The sequence below is a fragment of the Peromyscus leucopus genome, chromosome 2 (assembly GCF_004664715.2).
Source record: "Peromyscus leucopus breed LL Stock chromosome 2, UCI_PerLeu_2.1, whole genome shotgun sequence".
Taxonomy (NCBI): domain Eukaryota; kingdom Metazoa; phylum Chordata; class Mammalia; order Rodentia; family Cricetidae; genus Peromyscus; species Peromyscus leucopus.
The window spans coordinates 90,633,052-90,655,349 of NC_051064.1; the positions used below are offsets into that span (position 1 = coordinate 90,633,052).

General features: G+C 41.6%; 1 protein-coding gene across 4 annotated transcripts in view; it reads left to right on the top strand.

Moving 5' to 3' along the window:
• The window catches only part of Ccdc171 (coiled-coil domain containing 171), a 318,485-nt gene that overhangs the window by 8,817 nt on the left and 287,370 nt on the right, over positions 1-22,298 (top strand). For 3 of the 4 annotated variants that reach the window (XR_003734921.2, XM_028873278.2, XM_037202698.1), the window contains exons 2-5: positions 3,259-3,401; positions 9,597-9,732; positions 13,589-13,763; positions 18,903-19,093. Coding sequence is in view for 3 of the 4 variants with exons in the window: in XM_028873278.2 (XP_028729111.1) it covers positions 3,355-3,401; positions 9,597-9,732; positions 13,589-13,763; positions 18,903-19,093 (549 nt within the window). In the remaining variant the exon portion in view is untranslated. The remainder of the gene's footprint in view (positions 1-3,258; positions 3,402-9,596; positions 9,733-13,588; positions 13,764-18,902; positions 19,094-22,298) is intronic. The other variant, XM_028873279.2, reaches the window with a different exon arrangement.

The following is a 22,298-nucleotide window of genomic DNA, read 5'->3' on the forward strand; positions in this document are numbered from 1 at the left end:
CAAAATTTAAAAAGAAAGGTGTTAAGTTTTTTTTTTTGTTGTTGTTGTTTGTTTGTTTTTTTTTGCATGCTGGGATTTGAAGATAGGGTTCTGCCGTTTTGTGCAAATGCTGTGCCAGTGAGCTCTGCTACCACCCCAGCAATCTTACAGCAGTGCCATCCTGCCACCTTTGCCACAGAAGCAGGTCCCAGGTTGTTCTTTGTCAGGTGCAGAGTATTACATAAGAAAGTGGCACTGGGGTTGAAGATGTGGGGACCATATGCTTACCACATCATCTGTCTGAATCATCTGGTCTGGGCTTGAAGATATGGGGACCATATGCTTACCACATCATCTGTCTGAATCATCTGGTCTGGGGTTGAAGGGACTCTCTGTGCGGCTCTATACAAGCCCACGTCTAGAAGACTTTAGATTTGAAGACTTTAGGTGCCTAAATACACAGAAAAAATGATTTTTTCTATTTGTTTTTGCTTAAACAAACAACAAATTTGATCATTTATTTCTTTTTCCATTTAGCTTCCCAAGACAAAGAAAAATAAAACAAAATTAAACATTTTTATGGTTGTTATTATCTAAAACATTTCTATGGGCCGGAGAGATGACTTAGAGGCTAAAAGCATTGGATGCTCTTCTGGAGGACTTGAGTTCAATTCCCAGCACCCAAATGGTGGCTCACAACCATATCTAACTCTGGTTCCAGGGGATTTGACTCCCTCTACTGGCCTCTGAGGAGACTAGGCACATATATGGTGCACAGACATACAATACAAGCAAAACACTCATACACATAAAAATGAATAAATAAAAAATTAAAAACTAAAGTTATTTGTGTGTGTGTGTGTGTGCTGGTGAGGATGAAATTCATGATCTCCCTGCTTATTAAGCTGGTGCCTGACCACTGTCTTGCATCTCTAGTCCATCTAAAACTCTTTCCCCAGAGGGTAAAATAGAGATATTTTTATGTCTTTGGACTATATATATATATAAACATGTGTGTGGAGATTGTATGTGTATGTATTGATCCCCACCCCCAGAAATGAAAAAACCATTTCTCTTGCAGAGAACCCAGGTTCGAGTCCCAGCACCCACTTGATGCTCATAGCTGTCTGTGAATCTCATGCCCTCTTCTGACCTCCACTTGCACCAGCCATGCATGTGGGCATACACTCAGGCAAAAAATGCTCATTTGCATAAAATAATAAAATTACAACAAAAGAAAACAAAATCCTTGGTTGTGTGTCAGTGATCCCTGGCATTACTCTGAGTACAGAGCATCTGTTTCTGCTAGATTCCAACTCTTCTTCCAAACGTTCTGAAGGAGGCTTGTTTGGGGTCTGATCTTTGGGAACATCTTGGTAGTATGAAAAAATATGGGGCTCACACTCCAAAACCAAACAAGCATACACACAAGGAGATGTGGCTGAGTGCAGCGTCACCTCCCCACTTCCAGTAGTGGGTGACTGACTGGCCTTGGGCAAGTCATTTAGCTTCTCCGTCCCAGAGAACTTTCCGTAATGGGAACAAGGGTAAGGAAGCAGCCACAAATGGAAACAAAGGTAACAACAGCCCCACATTCTGAGTCATCGGTGACCTTGCAGCAAGCACTTAGGCCCTTTAACTCTGTTACTTTCTTCAAGATGTTGCTACCCTGCCGTCTTTTTGTCCTTTGAAACACTGAAGTGTCGTCGGGAGCAGAGTTCTAGATATTCAGACTGTAGTTCTGGACGCCCCGGTGGGTGCCCAACAGAGGAGGGACAGCAGTGTTTGCCACCACCACCCCTTCTTACGTTTCGTTATTTAGGCCACTGGAGAAATTCGATTTTTTCTTTTCTGGACTTGGCTAAAGTTCCATTCTGTTTTCCCTGGACCAAATTATTCTTTCAGCCGCATGAGTCACTGTTTGTTGGAATCATTATTTCTCAGCACTTCTTCTAGTTGAATAGCTTCCTTTCAGGGTTTCTTCTGGGGCTTGGTTAATGGGGCAGAGGCAGAACATGTTGACACTTTCTCTCCTCTTGTTTTCGTCTTGGGTACCTTTGTACACTCACAATATCATTAAATAATTATTTTATTACATCTTTTTCGCAGACCAAATTACTCAGCTATTCCCTTTTATTGGGGATCATTTAGCTTTTCCAAGTTCCATGACCCAGTAATAAAAACTGATAGCGGCTGAGTCCTGGGTAGGATTTAGAAGGAAGGAGCTTGCCAAAGCTAACTCTCTTGGGCAGAGGGAAGATGTTCACAAACTCTTAAGTGTCTTGCCTAAGGCCATATACTTGTGCTGGTTGGATCCTGCTTCAGGTCTCTGAAGTTTAAACTTCAGCCTTTCTGAGGACATTGGATGTTAAGGACTGTAAGGAGGCATCTGTGGGATACTGATATCTGCATTAGCGTTATCTCTGTTTGGAGTGTTTACCCAGTTACTTTAGCGCTATGGTAAAGTAACTTGATTTACATGGTTGGCTCTGTGTTATTTGGAATATCTCCTGTAGAAGAGGATTCCAGGAGGTCAGCCAGGGTAAGCGGCAACCCTCTTCTTTCCTGCTTCTTCTTTGGAGGAAATGGTTAAATTATGACACTAATTTATGAAGGAAGACTGCCCGTACAGATGGGTAAGAAATGTTTTCACAGTGATGTGATATGGTTTTATTTGTTTTGAATCTTTGAATAAAAAGTGTGAAATTAAGCAGATTATTATGAGATCTTTTGTTTGGGAGTATTTTGGCATCTCCATTGACAACATTGTGTTAAAATACCCCACTTATTTAAACTGAATTCTGTGTCCCAAAGGTTGGTACTACATATATTTCTTTCCAAGTGCAAGAATAACTTGTCACTCTTATTTTTATTTAAGAAATTAAAGCAGATTAAAAGTTAACATTACCGTGTTCTTAAACTTTTTTTTAACATTATGCCCTCCCTTTTTTTTTTTTTTTTTTTACTTCTAATGTTTTTCAAATAAAAAGCCCTATAGCATTATTATCATTGTTTTCTTTTGAGACTGCATGTCATTTATCCCAGGCTGGCCTCCACCTTCCTAAGATGAGGATGACATTGAGTTGATCCCACTGCTTCCCTCAGGTGCTGGGTTTCAGGTGTGTGCACCACGCCCAGCTGTAGAGTATAGGTTTTCAGAATGATCTGTGTTCTGTACAATAATTTAGAAATCAACCAATAGGGTCTAGATAAAAATAAAGCTCACCTTCTCAGGATTCAAATATAAAATTGCTATTGTATTGTTTATTATGTTAACAGACTTTAGTCCATCTAACCTGTAAGTCACAGACATCATCATAAAGAAGTATATCATTAAGAAACAGTGGGCTATTGTGAAAAACTGGAAGACTTACCATGAGTTTAAACACTTCAAGTAATGCCACCACTGGGGATACCCAAAGGTAAGCCTCCAGTCTCTTCCTTTAGTTGGAAAATGCTTTTGATTGCAAGAACCAGGGAGAATTAGTGGGCGATGAAGCTAATTGCAAGGATTCTTCTGGGATGGTGAAGGAAGTAGGTTTCTTGGGACTAACAGAGCAGCAGCACCTTCTTAGTATTGGCTCTCAGGACCCCTGTGATCCTTTGTTAACTTGGATCATGAAGGTCTGTGTGTCTGAACTATCTCCTCTCACTAGAGATCTGCTTATTCTCCATAACTGCAGTTTTCTCCCCATGTTTCTGTCTGGTTACGTTCGTCTGGCCATTACCTGCTTGCCTGGCCATTACCTGCTTGCCATAACTCCGTGGCTCTGCCCTGCGTCCTTGCTGCGTCTCTGACCTGGCTGCCCAAGCGCTCCATTAGTTTAGTCCCCTTGCTGACTGCTTTTCCTCCGTGTCTTTGAGTGCATTCAACAAGACATGTCTCACTGATGGTCTGCTTTTTTGTGCCACGTTTTCCTTTCTGTTCTTGGTAAGATGCTTAATTTATTCCATTGCCTTTGAGGGATGGGGTCTACAATAAACAGTGAACAATTTTAGGCTTGTGATTTTTTTTTCTAAGTGCATTTTTCAAGAAAATAAGTTCAAGCCGGGTGGTGGTGGCGAATGCCTTTAATCCCAGCACTTGGGAGGCAGAGCCAGGCAGATCTCCATGAGTTTGAGGCCAGCCTGGTCTACAGAGCGAGATCCAGGACAGGCACCAAAACTGCACAGAGAAACCCTGTCTCAAAAAACAAACAAACAAACAAAAAACAAAAAGAAAAGAAAAGAAAAGAAAAGAATTTCATTAATCACAATTATCCTGGCCCGATGTATGTTGCCTGTATTCTTAGCACTCAGGACTCAGAGGTAGGTAGGTTTTTGTGAGTTCAGGCAGTCTAGAATATAGAACAATTTTCAGATTTCCAGGACTGCATGGTGAGACCCTGTCTTAAATAAAAAACAAAACAGAAAATTAATGTTTAGGGCTGGAGAGATGGCTCAGAGGTTAAGAGCACTGGCTGTTCTTCCAGAGGTCCTGAGTTCAATTCCCAGCAACCACAATGGTGGCTCACAACCATCTACAATGAGATATGGTGCCCTCTTCTGTCCTGCAGGCTGAACATTCACTGTATAAATAAATATATAAAATAAATAAATAAAATCTTAAAAAAAAGAAAATTAATGTTTAAACTTTTATAGTGAAGGAACAGATTCTCTACAGAATCTAAAAATAGAACATTTGGAGTTGTAGTCTGTCAGTTAACTGAAGTAAATGATTTAAAATATATTCTGTAACAGAATCAAAAAGGTTAGCTGTGGATAATTACTATTCTTTTGTTTTTTAAAGACAGGGTTTCTTTGTGTAGTTCTGGCTGTCCTGGAGCTCACTCTGTAGTAGACCAGGCTGTCCTTGAACTCAGAGATCCACCTGCCTTTGCCTCTCGAGTGCTGGGATGAAAGGTGTGCGCCACCACTGCACAGCTGAAGCTTGTGAATAATTCTTTATACTGAGTTTGAAAAGGATTGATAGAGACTCTGTATATATGCATATGTAATCTTACCTCTTAGAGTTGGCCATGGATAATTCGGTAAATATTTGCCCAGAACTTTTCTTATGAAGTAGCAATATATTATATAAAGACATATTTTAGAATTATAATAATATTTTACATTATTTATTATGCTTTTTCAGTTTAGGAAGGAAACATCAGTAGATATCCATAATACATATATTTTAAAATTTTATGTATTAAATCTGTGTGTGTGTGTGTGTGTGTGTGTGTGTGTGTGTGTGTGTGTATGTGTGTTTGAGTGAATGTGCATGTGAGAGTGACCAGGGAGGCTGGAAGAGATTGTCACCCCGTTTGGGTTGGAGTTATAGGCATTAAGAGCTGCCCAGTATTGGGCTGGAGAGATGGCTCAGCGGTTAAGAACACTGACTGTTCTTGTGGAGGTCCTGAGTTCAATTCCCAACAACCACATGGTGGCTTCCAATCATCTGTAATGAGACCTGGTGCCCTCTTCTGACATGCAGGCAGAACTCTGTATATATAATAAATAAATCTAAAAAAAAAAAAATTTAAAAAAAAAAAAAAAAGAGCTGCCCAGTGTCAGTGCTGGGCAGAGCTGGGACTCAAACCCAGGTCCTCTGGAAGAGCAGCATGTGCTCTTAACTGCTGAGCCAGCCTCCCCATGCTTTCAATAGAGAAATCTTTACTTCAAATTCTAGAATCTGAAGGAAGTTATTTCAAGTCTGCCCCTGACCTACATTCTATATAGCTTTATCATTCTGAATAATTCATGTCAATAGACTCGTGCCTCTTTTGTGTCTGGCTTCTTTGGGCTTGTTCTTCAGATTTATCATATTATGGCATGTTTAGGCCTTTGTATGATTTACTACAGTTAGTTACCCATTCACCAGTCACTAGGAATTAATGTTGGTTCTCCCTTTGGCTATTACGAGTAATGCTGCTATAAACATTGCATGTATGCATTTGTGCTGACATACATTTCTGTTCATCTTTCCTGGCAGGTTCACAGGAGCAGCATTGCTGCATCATGTAGCAAATTTATGCTATTTTTTTTTTTTAAGAAACCACCAAATTCAGTGATTGGATAATTTTACATTCATGACAACAGTATTTGAAGGCTTTAATTTCTTTATATCCTTGTCAGCACTTGAAAAATTACTTAATTTTTTTTTTAAGACAGGGTTCAGGGTTTCTCTATATAACAGTTCAGGCTGTCCTGTATCTCGCCTTGTAGACCAGGCTTGCCTTGCACTCATAGAGATCCACCTGGCTCTCTCTGGCTCTCTAGTGCTGGGATTTAAAGGCGTGCACTACCATCACCCAGATGTCTTTTTTGCTCTTTACCCATTAAAAAATTTTTTTTATTATTGAACTTTAAGAATTCTTTGTATATGTTGGATCCAAGTCCTTTATCAAATGAAATAAGCATCTTGTCCTGTTAAATGCTTGACTTTTCATTTTGCTTGCTGGTTTCTTCTATGATGTGAGGGTGCTGGTTATGCTGGGGATGAATGCAGGGCCTTGCCTGTGCTAGGCTAGTGCAATGCTCCTGAGGCACGTTCCCCCTCATTCTCTTTGAGTGTACTGTGACATGCAAATGTTCTTAACCTCTAAGTTCTATTTCTCAGTTCTTTATCTGTGTGGATTATGCTTTTCATTTTATATCACAAAAATCTAATGAACTTAAGGTCTTGAATACTTTTCCTCTATACTTCTTTCAGGAAGTTTTACCATTTTACTTTTTATGTTTGTTTCACTCATTACTTTCTGTGTACCATGTGGTTAGGGTCTGAATTTATTGTTTTGCACATGGATAGCCAGTTGCTTCAGAACATTTGTTGTGAATACTGTTTTTCCTTGTTGAACTGTCTTTGCACTGCTGTTGAAGATTGCTTGACTTTAATATAGGCTTTTCAAGAGTCTAAATTCTGATCGTTTATCACTTAATTTTTGTGGTGTTAGGCTCTGCACGCACAGGTATGCAAAGTGGTCAAGCACATGCTAAATTTTCTTTTTTAAACACGTGTCTGTTCTTAATTAAATACTACCTCATCTTGATTATTGAAATGTCAATTTCTTATGGCTGACAAATATTCGAGAGAGAAGTTTGAGAAAGAGGAGGTTTATTTGGACTTGGTGGTTCGGGGAGTGAAGTCCCTGGTTAGCTGCCTCCACATGGCATCACCACGGCAAGAGTGTGTGCTGCAAGAGAGTGTGTGCTGCAAGAGTGTGTGCTGCAAGAGTGTGTGCTGCAAGAGTGTGTGCTGCAAGAGTGTGTGCTGCAGGAGTGTGTGTGCTGCAAGAGTGTGTGTGCTGCAAGAGAGTGTGTGCTGCAAGAGAGTGTGTGCTGCAAGAGTGTGTGCTGCAAGAGTGTGTGCTGCAAGAGTGTGTGTGCTGCAAGAGTGTGTGTGCTGCAAGAGAGTGTGTGCTGCAAGAGAGTGTGTGCTGCAAGAGTGTGTGTGCTGCAAGAGTGTGTGCTGCAGGAGTGTGTGCTGCAGGAGTGTGTGCTGCAGGAGTGTGCTGCAGGAGTGTGTGCTGCAGGAGTGTGTGCTGCAGGAGTGTGTGCTGCAGGAGTGTGTGCTGCAGGAGTGTGTGCTGCAAGAGTGTGTGCTGCAGGAGTGTGTGCTGCAGGAGTGTGTGCTGCAGGAGTGTGTGCTGCAAGAGTGTGTGCTGCAAGAGTGTGTGCTGCAGGAGTGTGTGCTGCAGGAGTGTGTGCTGCAGGAGTGTGTGCTGCAGGAGTGTGTGCTGCAGGAGTGTGTGCTGCAAGAGTGTGTGCTGCAAGAGTGTGTGCTGCAAGAGTGTGTGCTGTGGGGCCGCTCACCTTGTGGAGGCTGGAATCCATCTGAGAGGGGAAGAGACCAGGGAGTAAGCAGGGACAGTATGTTCTTCAAAGACATTCCCCAGGTGCCCCACCTCCTCTGGTAGGCCCCACTGTATAAGGCTTCTGCCACTTCCCCAAAGAGTGCCACCAGCTGAGGGTCAAGTCTTTATTCAACACAGGAGGCTAGGGGAGACTTTTCCATTCAGCCCATAATACATACCTTTGTAGTAAGTTTGGAAAACAGGAAGTGAAGTCCTCTGACGTGTTCATCAAGACTGTGTTGTCTGTTTTGAATCCTTTGCCTTTCCATATACATTTTAGGATCACCTTGTCAATTTTTACAAAAGGGTCTTCTGGGATTTGATAAAAGATTGTGTTGCATCTGTAAATAGAATTATCATTTTAATAATATTGAGTTTTCTAAATATAAATAGGATTGTGGGATTCTTTTCATTGATTTATGTCTTTAACTTCAGTAACTTTTTATTTTTATTTTTTTAATGGTAAAGATGTGGGGCACCTGTCTTTGAAGACATACTGCCCCTGCTCAAAATAAAAAGTAAAAAGAGGGCTTGGCTATAGCTTAGTGGTAAAGTGCTTGCATAATCAAAATTCAGTTTCCAGTCCTGCCAGCTCCTTTCCTCTTTTTCCACATGTGCTAATATAGTCTTGGTTAAATTTGTTATTCATGTTTATATTGGTAGAATCATGACAGCTTTCAGTTGAGTTAGCAGTATGGGGTATAATCCACTGTGAGGCCAAGCAGCAGCAGTGGCCTGCAGTTCATGCTCTCTATCAAGCTGGACATGAAGATTGTCTTAGTTACTTTTCTGTTGCAGTGATAAAACACCATGACCAAAGCATCTTTGGGTGGAAGGGTGTATTTTAGCTTACAGTTCTCAAGCCCCACTCCATCACTATGGGAAGTGAGGGTGTGAATGGAAGGCAGCCTCTTGAGGCAGGAACTGAAGCAGAAGGCATGGAGGAATGGCACTCACTGGCTTGCTCTTCCCACCTTGCCCAGCCTGCTTTCTTAGATTGTTCAGGACCACCTGCCTGGGGTGGCAATACCCACAGTGGGCTGGACCCTCCCACAGCAATCATGAGTCAAGAAAATGCCCTCCAGATTTGCTTACAGGCCTGATGGAGACATTTTCTCAGCCGGGTTCCCCAAGGGTCCCAGAGAACTCTGACTTGTGTCAGGTTGCTAAGAAGTCACCAAGCACAAAGTGAATAACAGTACCCTGTAGAGTCTTGTGCTTTAAGCCGTGACATTTGGCATGTTATTGCTTTGCTCACTGCTTGCTTTGAGTTGTTAGGTAAGTTATCTACCTGCTTGGCTGTTGCTGGGACTTCTTTTCTCCTTGTGCTCTCTGCCTGGGGGCTCTTTCCTGTGGTTGTAATTATTACTGTTATTTTTCAGGAGAGTATAGTTTGCCATTTTAAAGCATGAATGTGTATTCTGTTATTTTTCTTTTTGTAATGTGTGTTACTTTTATAGTGATTGAAATATATTAAAAATGAAAGAGGTCTCTCTCTTCCCAAAGTACCCAGCATTTGATGTGATAGGTTGGTTTAGATACAAAGCTTGAAAAATGTAGTGTATTTTCAGTAGACAGTATTTTGTTACTAGTAAAATACCACTTTGCATTTTTACCCAAGTTTTGCTGTGGACACATTTTACTATATTGTGAATTTATTATCCTAGGATCTTATCCTATGCTGTTATTCTAATATTCTGTTTTAAAAATAAGCTATGAGAAATGCTGTTAGAATATTTTTATTGCATGAGAATTATATTTTATTATGACCTTGTGTTGTAGGTTGAAAAATGCCTCATTGGATATAAAGCAAATGCTTAAAAATGAAACCGAGTCAGACTTCACTGCCGATCTCAGGAAGAAACTCCATCGGGCTAAGAAGGAGAAACTAGAAATGACAACGAAGCACAACGCAGAGGTAGAATTTCTCTTCCTCCCAAGTCGTGTCAAAAGTTGGATTGCAGCCAGGTGTGGTGGCATAGGCCTTTAGTCCCAGCATTTGGGAGGCAGAGGCAGGTGCATTTCTGAGTTTGAGGCCAGCCTGGTCTACAGAGCAAGACCCAGGACGGCCAGGGCTGCACAGAGAAACCCTGTCTTGAACCCTCCTGCAGTGCCTCCCCCCAAAGTTGGGTTTCAGTTTTTGGTTTCATTTCTTATTAGAAGCTACATTTAACTTTTCTCACTTGTCATTCTAGAGCTTCAAAGGAAATTACAATAAAGAAAATACTTTCATACCGCAGAATTGTATAGGGATAGTCAAGTTATGTCAACTTGACACAAGCTAGAGTTATCTGAAAGTGAGAAAATACCTTCATAAGATGCAGCTGTACGGTATTTTCTTAATTAGTGATTGATGAGGGAGGGCCCAGCCCATTGTGGGTGGTGCCATCCCTGCGCTGGGAGTCCAGGGTTCTATAAGAAAGCAGGCTGAACAAGCCATGGGGACCAAGCCAGTAAGCAGCACCCCTTCATGGCCTCTGCATCAGCTCCTGCTTCCAGGTTCCTGCTCTCTTTGAGTTCCTGTCCTGACTTCCTTCAGTGATGACCTGTGATCTGAAAGTGCCCGTCAAATAAGTCCTTTCCTCCTCAACTTGCTTTTGCGGCGTGGTGTGTCATCACAGCAATAGTAACCCTGATTAGAGACACCTGTGGTACCAGGGACTCAATTCAGGTGACTCAGGTATGGCAGCAGGCACCTTGACCGGTTGAGCCGTCCTGACAACCAGATGTATTTTAATCAACAGGCTTTACGTGGCCAAATGTGTTATTTGATGGATGTGATTGATGACTACAGATTTATAAAGTAGAAAAAGACTGTCTTGAGAGAGCTCGTTTTGTAAGAGAGCTTCCTCAGAATCAGTCCTTCTGATTGTCAGGATTTCTATTTCCAGCATTCCCTCAGCGTGTGTTTTCTTTATTGTCTCAAATTCATTTTTCAGATCTTAGAATGTTTCTTTCATCTGTTTAATTGCTTTTTCTTGGCTTGATTTGATTTCTTCCCATTTTTTTGTTCGTTTTTTCTTCCATTTCTTTAAGGGAGTTTTTTATTTCCTCTTTAATGGAGTTTTTCATTTCCTCTTTAAGGGAAGTTTTTATTTCCTCTTTAAGGCAGTTTTTCATTTCCTCTTTAAGGAAAGTTATTTCCTCATTGAGGGAATGTTTTATTTCTTCTTTAAGGGCCTCTATCATCTTCTTAAAGTCATTTTTAGGGTTGATTTCTTCTGTTTCTTCTGTCATGGTATGTTTAGGTCTTGCAGGTGTAGAATCACTAGGTTCTGATGTTGCCATATAGGTCTTTATGTTGTTGCCTGTATTTTTGCACTGGCGTCTACTCATCTTTTCCTCTGTGCGGTGCAGGTGGTGTCTGTGTCTGAGAGTGCCTCTCTTGTTCTAATTTTTAGTCTTGGTTTAGTAGGGGTTCTTGGTTAAATTGGTGCTATTGGGCTGTTTCTTCAGGGACAGCTGATTTCAGTTGGTGAATTATATACTTATGATTCTGGTGATCTGGTTTAGTGGCTGGGTAGCGCCTTCTTCTGTGTTCCCAGGTCACGTTTTGTTCATTTGTCAACTCCTCAGCTGATCTTGTTTCTTCAGACTTCAAACTGTAGGCATCTGAATCCTCTCCCAGATGGGTTTCAGCTGAGCAGGGTAGTCTCACCAACACCTCCAAGTTGTTGGGTTTCACAGGATCAGCAGTTGGGCCCTGGGTTGTCCCCAGACGGAGTGTCCAGACTCGCCCTGGTTCTGACCCACGGAGATAGCCTCTTCCCCAGGTGTTGGGGCTAGGGGCGTCCCCGTTCCAAGCTGCGTCCGCCCCTCTCTGTCCCCCGGCCTGTCCACCCTGTGGCCCGCCGCCATAGGCCCACCTGCGTCCACTTGTCTCCACCGCTGGGCATGTATGTCCCTGTCAGCTGCCGCTGGGTCTGTCCACCTCTGCGGGCCGCCAACGGGCCTGTATGTCTCTGCCGGTTGCCACCGCGGGCCTACCTACCCCTGCCAGTCACTGCTGCCGGGCCCATCCACCTCTGCGGGCTGCCACCGGGCCTGTATGTCTCTGCTGGTTGCCGCTGGGCCTGTATGTCCCTGTCGGCCGCTGCCACCGGGCCAGTCCACCTCCGTGGGTCGCCGACCTGCGTCTGCCTGTCTCCGCCGCGTGGCCTATCCACTTCTGTGGGCCGCTGCCGGGCCTGAATGTCTCTGTCGGCCGCTGGCGCCGGGCCGTCCACCTCTGTCTACTTATCTCTGCCACAGGGCCTGTCCACCTCTGTGGGCCGACACTGGGCCTGAATGTCTCTGCCAGCTGCCACCGGGTCTAAATGTCACTGTCGGCTGCTGCCGCCGGGCCCGTCCACCTCCACGGGCTGCCGCCACAGGCCTACCTGCGTCTGCTTGTCTCCGCCATCTTGAATCCCTCCTTCTCATTTTATTATTTTTTAATTGAAAATTTTTTTCATACAGTGTTTTCTGATCACTTTCCCCTCCCGAACTCCTTCCAGACCCTCCTCTTCTCCTGTCCTTCTCTCCTCTTCTTCTCCTCTCCTCCTCCTCACCTAACTCCACTCCCTTCTTTTTTTCTCTCTTTAAAAACCAGACACACATTACTTTTACTTTCCTTGAAGCTATCATAAAACTTTGTTTTTATTTACTTTACAAAATTTATCAGTGGGGGTGCACGCCTTCAATCCCAGCACTTGGGAAGCAGAGGCAGATGGATCTCTGAGTTTAAGGCCAACCTGGTCTACAAAGTGAGTTCCAGGACAGCCAGTGCTATACAGAGAAACCCTTTTGAAAAAAACAAAACAAAACAATCAATCAAACAAACAACCCCCCCCCAAAACAAAACAAACAAACAAAAAATCCCCAAACCCAAATTTAGTCTCTAGGCTTCTCTGTAGCACTTAGGCCCTTGAACTTAGGGCTCTATGACATTTGTTCTCTTTTATTTTACTCACCACATAGCAACTATTAAATGTTATTTAATATATTAATTATTTACAAATGATAAGTTATATAACCATTGACTATATCACAATTTTAGAGTGAGACAGGACTTTATAGATGTCACATTCTAGCTTTCTGAGCTATTTCTGTCACAGTATTTAATGGAATGTCACAATTAGATAGCCCTTCGTTAGAATCTCCGTAATATTGCTACTTTTATTATTTATGCTGCCACTGATATTTTAATTAAGGAAAACAACACAGTGTTCACTAAGTTGTATTTTGTTTCTTTTAAACCCTTTTTCCCCCTATTTTGTATGTGTATATGAGTGTCTGTCATGTGTAGGGTACCCTCAGAGGCTAGAAGAGAGTTGGATTCCTGGAACTGGAGTTCCAGGTGGTTGTAAGCTGCTCCTCCTCGCGATGCTGGGGCCCTCTGGAGGGGCACCCAGCACTCAACACTGATGAGCCTCCTCCCCAGTCCATTTTCTCCTGGGGTACATTGAGGAGATAAAAGTAGAGGACTACAGGAATATTTAAGTGTTCATTATGCGTCATGCTTTTTTTTCTAGGCATGGTTTTGTGATTGAAATGTGCTTTTTTGTTGTTGTTGCTTTAAAAAGGATTTTCCTCTAAAGGAGTCTATAAGGCACTTAATGATTATTGTCTGGTAAGGCAGCGATTCCTTCCTAGTGTTCGAGAAAATGTAAGTTATGAATGCTGATAAACACAGAGCCATGTTTTGCTAAGAAATGTAAATGCTTGAGTACGCAGTCTCATTGTCTTGGAGACATGTTTTCGTGCTGGTTCATGAGCTCAGGAATCTGTTTTAGCTGTCAAGCTACGAGAGCCAGATTGCCAGGCTGCGATCTGAGGTGGAGAAGGGGGAAGCGCTGCGACAGCGTCTGGAGTATGACCTGGCTGTCGCTAGGAAGGAGGCTGGTCTGGGAAGATGCGCGGCTGAGGAGAGACTGGCCGAGGCACAGAGGACTCAGGAGAAACTCTATGGTAAGGCCGCCCCTTCTCTTCAGTTAGGGCCAAGCTTTGTTCTGCATCCTTGCTTGCTGTTGCATGTCTACGGTGGATCTCACGGAGGTTGCACTCAGAGGTCTGTGTGTTTGTAAAATGTTTCCAATCGGGGATTTAGCCCAGGGCTCCCTCCGTGCACAGCAGGCAAACACTGTCACTGAGCTGGGTCTTCAGTCCTACTTTAATTTTTTTTTGAGACATTTTTGGGGTTGGGGGAAGGGTGTCATGTATCCCAGGATGGCTCAAATTTGCTGTGTAGCTGAAGATGACCTTGAACTGGGTTCTTTCTTCACCACCTAAGTGCTGAGGTTACAGACATGTTCCACTGCTCCTGATTTATGCAGGGCTGTGGACTGACTGAACACATGGCTCTGTGAGTCCTGCTCATGTACTCTACCAGCTGAACTATTTAATCAGTTAATGTTTTTATGTTGTTACATGTATGAAAAAAAAAGAGTACAGAATTCTGCTAATCAGGGTTTTAGAATAAAATCACAAAGGAGGGGTGTGTGTGTGTGTGTGTGTGTGTGTGTGTGTGTGTGTGTTTTCTAGGTACACTCTAGGCCCCTTCATAACATATAATTTGAGCCAGAATTTCTAGCCTGACTGTTCCAGAAACACTGCAGGTGATTTGTTGATTACATAGGTTTATGTGTTGCATTAGATTATGTGCCTCAAAAAGAAAAAGGCTCTGAATTTAACACCCCAAATCCTCTGTTATGTAGGATTTAGTTATAAAGTATTATTTAAGTATAAATAAATTCACTTAGATTACCATATAAGTCAAAGCAAGTATCCAGATCATGTAATAGAAAAGTACCCGAAATTCTTTCTTTTATCTTGTTAATTACTATCCTAGTTTTTGATAGTGTGAATTATATTTTCCTTTTTTTAAAAGTTAAAATATTTTTTTTTTTTTTTTTTGGTTTTTCGAGACAGGGTTTCTCTGTGTAGCTTTGCGCCTTTCCTGGGACTCACTTGGTAGTCCAGGCTGGCCTCGAACTCACAGAGATCCACCTGGCTCTGCCTCCCGAGTGCTGGGATTAAAGGCGTGTGCCACCATCACCCGGCAAGTTAAAATATTTTTATGTGTTTGGGAATTTTGCTTGTATATTTGTCTCAGTAGCACACGTGCCTAGTGCTTGCGGAGGCCAGAAGAGGGCATCAGATCCCCTGGAACTGGAGTTGTGAGCTGCCCTTTGGGTGCTGGGAATCAAACCCACCCAAGTCCTTTGTAAGAGCAGCCTCCAGTGCTCTTAACAGCTGGGTCATCTCTCCAGCCCCAGTTTTCATCTTTTCTCTTTCTTTCTTTTTGTCTGTCTGTATGTCTGTCTGTCTTCCTTCCTTTTTTTTTCTTTGTTTTTTACTTTATGGGAATTGAATAATTTAGCATGTATTCTTTTGTGTCTGGCTTCTTTTCTTTAACATTATTGTTTTTGCCAGAGATTCGTATTAATGTGTAATCTTGTTATTGATATTTAAAGTATGGTAGTGTAGAAACATATTGCACCTACAGTTATTCATTTTCTGCTGGTGGTTTACTACTAAGACTCCTGTTGTTAGCCAGGCACAGTGGCACATGCCCATAATTGCAGCTAATATGTGCAGTTAAAAGAATGAATCTTAGACATATGTTGAGTGAAAGAAATTTTATATATATGAGGACATCTTACATGATTTTTTTTGTACATAAACTTTTACAATAGGAAAAGCTAATTGTTAGAAATAAAATCTGAATAGTGGTTGTCTCTGAGGTGAGTAGGCAATAGGCAAAAATATGAGGTAACTTGGGGCTGGAGAGATGCTTCAGAGGTTAAGAACACTGACTGCTCTCTCAGAGGTCCTGGGTTTGATTCCCAGCACCCACAGGGAGGCTCACAACTGTTTGTTAATGCCAACTAGTTCCCAGGCAGCCATGCTCTCTTCTAGCTTTGGCAGGCACCAAGCATGCAAGTGGTGCACATTCAGGCAAAATATGTGTAAAATTAAAAAAAAAAATATGGCTGGGCAGTGGTGAGGCCGCTTTTAATCCCAGCACTCAGGAGGCAGAGGCAGGTGGATCTCTGTGAGTTTGAGGCCAGCCTGGGCTACCAAGTGAGTTCTAGGATAGCCAGGGCTACACAGAGAAGCCTCGTCTCAAACAAACAAACAAACAAACAAACAAACAAGAGGGTTTGGGTTAAAGGGTTTTTATATTTTGATAGTGGTTTGGATTACGAGGGGTGTGACATTTAGGTAAGCTAAGAGAACTGTGACCTAAAACTCTTACATTTGTAAGATCTTAATTGGTAACGATTTGTGCATCTCAGTGTATGTAAATTTTACTTAAAATAGTAAGGCCATATTGTATCTAGTTAGTGATTGTATTAGCACTTTTCCTGTTGACATATGCGATGAACTATAGGAGTGAGGTGTCCTGATGCTCTCTTTGTGGTTAGAAATGCATGCACAAGTATGATGGACTGCTGGTGTAATGCATAGGTAGATAGACGAATGTCTGATAAAGCGAATGTAGAAAAAAATTAATGATTGCCTAGGGTAGATTGGAATTTTTGTTTTTGTTTTTTTGAGAAGGGTTTTTCTTTGTAGCTCTGGCTGTCCTAGAACTCACTCTGTAGACCAGGTGGGCCTCGAACTCACAGAAATCTGCCTGCCTCTGCCTCCTGAGTGCTGGGACTAAAGGCATGTGCCACCACCACCCAGAGAAATAATTTATATGTATTGGTGTTTTGCCTACATGCATGTCTGTGTACCACGTGCACGTCTGGTGCTTATGGAGGCTTGAAGAAGGGTCTGATCCTGAGATGTCCCTTCAAAGAACATGTTGTTTGGAATCACTCCCAATTCCTAGCAGAAGTTGAGATGCTTAAGCTCTGTCCGTGGTCAAATAGAGGGACCTGGCAACCCCAGGAAGATCATATATCTAATACTAAGTGTGTGGGAACCATTTCTTCAGTTCCTTTTCCTGTTTGCTTCCCAGAAGCTAGTACCCCGGTCCCTCTACTTCCTGTGGGAGTTTGGAGGCCTTTTCTGTGAGTGACCTGACCAAGCAGTGAAATCTAATGGAACTGATGATGTGGGGTTCTCAGTAAACAACACAGATTATCTTCCTGTAAAGAACAGAGTTCTTAGCTGTCACTCACAAGATCATAATCTAGGTGGTGGGCATATTGGTGTTTAAAATAGGCTTGGAGTTTCTTTACTGTTATTTGAGTAGGTAACCAAGAATCATCAGATATTTGAGAAAGACCTTTAAATGGAGAGAGAAAAAAATCAACTTGGAAGAAATATATTTCTGTGGGGAAGTGAAAATTTACAACAATGTTGATGTCCTTAAAGTAGAAAGAGAATATATTCCATAAAGGAGCTACAAAAAATAAGGGAAAAAGCTTAGAAATTAAAAAAAGAAGTAAAAATGAAAAATATTAATAGAATTATTAGAGATGAAAATGAAAGAAATTTCCAGCAATTAATGTGCAGAAGACAGAGTGGAAAATAGAGAAGAGATGAGAAAATTTGAGGACAATCCAAATAATAGATCATAGAGATGGTGGAGGAAGAGGAAGCAGGTTGATGTTTCTGAAGGTCACACCTGCTGACTAAGGAATGTGAACTGAATACAGCAGCGAATTCCACCGAGGAAAGCCCAGGAAGTTTCAAAAGGATAAGGGGATTCTAAAGCCTCGGAAGATGTAAAAGCAGAGTAGGCTGACCGCAGAGGGCCAGCATCAGACTCCTTGCCTAGAACATTGCCACTCTCAGGGAAGATGTCAGGGAATGCTTCTACATACTTATTTTACAGTTTTGAATTTTGCATCTTTTGTATGATCCATGCAAAACAGAAAGAAATAGAATTTTAAAACTAGTGCTACTGATATAATCAACATTTTGTTTGTTTAACACGTATGTTTATGCATACTTCATTTTTGTCTCTACTAAAACTTGAGGAGGAGGTGTTTTCATTCGTACTGTGGTCAGGGAATCGGAGAGATTTGATTAGGAGTTAGTTGGTAAAGCCAGACTTGGAAACTATTCCCTGCTTTCCTAGATGCTTAAACAGCAGCGGTAGTGAGGTGTTGCTCACTGCGAGCATAAGAGTCGGGCCTGAGGTGAGTGGTGTCTCTGTGGTGGGGGCGGGGATAGGAAGGCTCCGAGGCTGCAGCATTGTTACAGCCTCAGCTTCCTGACTTTCTTATTGTTAAGGTGTGTTCATATTAGCATTTTTTCTGATAATGAAACATCAAAAACTGTAATCTTGAGTCAAAAGGAGAGAAAAACACACATTTAGTTTGTTTTCTTAAAACAAAAAGAAGACTTATTATTATAGAGAAGTGTGTGTGTGTGTGTGTGTGATTGTGTGTGTGAGTGATGGGGTACATGGGGAGGTCAGAGGGTAGATAACCTTTCCAAAGTTTTTTCTTTTGGTCCATTGTGGAATTTGAGAATCAATCTCAGGTCATCAGGCTTCTGAGGCTAGTGATTTGACCCACTGAACTATTTGTAGTCCCAGATTTATATATATGTGTGTGTGTATATGTATATGTGTATGTGTGTGTATATATATGCATATATATATGTATATATATGTGTGTCTGTCTTGTTTTCAATTCTTTCTTCTTTCTTTCTTTCTTTCTTTCTTTCTTTCTTTCTTTCTTTCTTTTCTTTTCTTTTCTTTTCTTTTCTTTTTTTTTCTTGAGACAGGGTATCTTTACATAGCCCTGGCTGTCCTGGGACTCACTCTGTAGACCAGGCTGGCCTCCAGAGTGCTAGGATTAAAGGCATGCACCACGACACCCAGCCAGATTTGTTTTCTTGAAAAAGAGGAAAAGTTAGCACTAGGTGTAGCTAGTGTTAGAGCTGTATCTGACATGGGCATGCCTTCAAGAATATGCCATATTGGTTCATAGCAAAATCACCCCATTGGAGGAAAGGAAGAGAGTGAAGAATCATTGTAGTATTACAGGGATGGAGGGTTTTCTAGAGTTTGCTGAAGGGAGAAAGTTAAATATTTTGTCCTAAAGATCATGTAGTAAACAAAGTCAGCTCCATTGGTTAGGTTCTTAGACTTTTAATTAATTAATTTGTGGTTATAAATATATTCTATCATATTTTTAACAGCTCAGAATTCAGAACTTCAAGAAAAGGCAAATGAAATTGAGAAAACATTTCAGACTTCCCAAGAGAAATGGAAAGAAGAATGCAGGAGATTTGAGCATGATTTGGAGGAAAGAGATAATATAATTCAAAACTGCAATCAAGAATATGAGTTACTTATGCAGGAAAAAAGCAGGCTACAAAAAACTCTACAGGTAAAATACTTAACCTAAGTGGAAGTTCTAGGTTCCCTCCCTCCCTCCCTCCCTCCCTCCCTCCTTAGAGGCATTTTCACATATCTCCTGTGTTGAGCTTCAACACTGGATTAAGATGTATACTGTTTATTTTGTGGAAAGCATTTGAGATCTCTGATCTCAGTGGTAAGTCCTCTTGCCTCAACTGCCTGAGGCCTTGGGTTTGATCCACACTACCAAAATAAATAGAAGAAATATAACAAAAATGAAACAAGCAAAAGGGTAAAAGGATAACCAAAAGGAAAGCAACAACTACTTCTTTGGAATACTGTAAAAGTGAAGACACATATCCCTTTTCTTCTAGCAACATTAAAATGTGGATTTTAAAAATGTGGGTTCTGGTTGGGCAGTGGTGGTGCACACCTTTAATCTCAGCACTTGGGAGGCAGAGGCAGTTGATCTCTGTGAGTTTGAGGCCAGCCTGGACGATAGAGCAAGTTCCAGGACAGCCTGGGCTACACAGAAACCCTGTCTCCAGAAACCAAAAAAAAGAAGAAAAAAAAAAAAAAAAAAAAAAAAGAAAAGAAAAGAAATAAGTGGGTTCTAGATTTCAGTTTGAATATGAAATAAATACAGAAAATTATGTGTTTTATAATGCCTTATGTAGAGCACATTCTACGATGAATGATGAAATGTAAAATCATTAATTTTTACTAAGGCTGTTGTGAGGTATGTATTTCCATAGTTTTGGTCCTTTTTTTACTCCCTACAGTCCAAGTGGGGCTGGGGTTGAGTTGACAGCAACTTAGACAGCGTATATGGAGTCAAGTGTATATGACATGACTTTGAAGTGACTTAGACAGTGTATATGGAGTCGAGTGTATATGACATGACTTTGAAGTGACTGTTTAATGTTTTTCTTCTTCCCCAAGACAGGGTTTCTCTGTGTAGCCCTGGCTGTCCTGGAACTCACTCTATGGTCCAGGCTGGTCTCAAACTCACAGAGATCTGCCTGCCTCTGTCTCCCAAGTGCTGGGATTAAAGGCGTGCACCACCACTGCCTACTATAATAGTTTAAACTTTTTAAAAAAGAAAAGGAAAATGTAAAAATGCTCCATATTTACCTTAAGTATGCATTATTTTTATGCACTGCTGCATCCTTACATGGTCTCAGGGACTTGACCTGACTGGAAAGGTAAGAGAATGAAGCAAAGACAGACACAGGGACACAGAAAAGCTGGTATTGGGTGTTCTGGGCCCTCTGATGGAGAAGCCCCCACTTCCTGGAAGCTCACCAACGTGTTTATTATTAACCTGAACAAGGAGGTGGGCTTGCTACAGGCAGATAAACATGGGGGCAGGCTCTGGTGTACAGGTGAACAAGGAGGCAGGCTTAGCTCATCTTCACAGGAGAGCAGTCTTCAGGTCGCAGACACCTGGGGAGAAAGCTATGGTGGAGGTTTTCTGTACACACCATCCACATTTGCAATGGGACCCAAGGAAGGCTTTGCTGTCCTGAGCCTCACCTGGGGTAGGCTTTGCCACTCATGGGGCCGAGGCACTAGTCCTTGACATGGCTGTACCCGAGTGCCAGACACCATCACTCACTCAGGACTTTCCTTGTTCCCTATATTGCATTTTCACTAAAAAAAGATTTTACCACAACAGTTAGTAGATGTAAAAGTTCCGTCACCAGTACCCCCAGACAGTGTCAGCTGATCTATTTTTACTTTCTCCCTGCCAGTAATCCTGGCTTGTCTCTTGGTGACTGCGTCGCCCTGCCCTGGTGTTTGGGTGGTGGATGTGTAGGTGAGCTTAGTCTGTAAGTCCTTGGGTGGACATGGGTTACTTAGCTGAATAAAGTGAGACACGAGGAAGGAAGAGGGTGATGGGGGCAGCATTCCTTACATCAGGTAGCTTGCACCCTAAGGTCTGAAATCTTGATGTGTTCTTTGTAACTGCTTAGACTATCTCTGCTTTGCGTTTAGGTATTATCTTTGTGCTCCCCTCACTGAGATGCACAGAGGAGTTTGGGGTTGAACAGGAGTCACTTTCTGGTCCTGAGGGTAGGGAAGCCCCAGACTTCCCAGGATTTCTGCTAGAGAAAGTTAAGAGGGTAATATTTATAAACAGATCCATGTGAACAGACTCCTTTTTTGCTCACATAAACCATAGACCTTTTTCTCCCCATGTTAATGAAGACTTTGTTTTAAACCTGTAGGCTAGAAAATTGATTTTCACAGGAAAACTGTATTTTATATTAAGAATTTGGACCTAATTAGATCTCATAAATGTGGTATACTTAGGAAAATTTAAAAGGAAAAGCCTTTGAAACTATCCGTAGAACTAGAAATTAGTTATAGTATGAACTGAGTATTTTTATTTTCAAAGTTTTAACATTTAGGAATATTTTTTTTCTTTTCTTTCCTTCCTTTCTTCCTTTCTTTCTTTCTTTCTTTCTTTCTTTCTTTCTTTCTTTCTTTCTTTCTTTCTTTCTCTCTCTCTCTCTTTCTTTCTTTCATCTTTCTTTCTTTCTTTTTTTTTTTTTTTTGAGAAAAGGTTTTTCTGTGAAGTATTGGCTGTCCTGGATCTCACTCTGTAGACCAGGCTGTCCTTGAACTCTTAGAGATTCACCTGCCTCTGCCTCTCGAGTGGTGAGATTAAAGGCATGTGCCATCACCACTTGGCATCATTTAGGAATATTCTTATTCTGACTTGTTGAACAACTCTCTTTTTTCTCTTTTAGAAATATCCTTGGGGCTGGAGAGATGGCTCAGTGGTTAAGAGCACTGGCTGCTCTTACAGAGGTCCTGAGTTCAATTCCCAACACCCACATGGTGGCTCACAACCATCCATTATGAGATCTGTTGCCCTCTTCTGGCAGGCAGGCAGACGTACAGGCAGAATGCGATATACATGATAAATAAATCCTTAAAAAAAATAAAAATATCCCTTTTCTTTACCAGGTTTGCATATAAATTTTAGGGATAATACAATTTATTCACAGGTAAAGATGTTCATGCTAACAGGACTTTATTTTTGTTTCTTTCATTTTGTGCCAACCTCTGATGTTGAATTTATTTATCTCCGTTTTATATTTTGATAAAGTGATAGTTTTATTAAGATTTTAAACATGAATTATTAATTTTTTGAGACAGAGTCTCATGTGTCCTTGGCTGGCCTTGAACTCTCAGTATAGACAAGGATTACCATGAACTTCTGATTA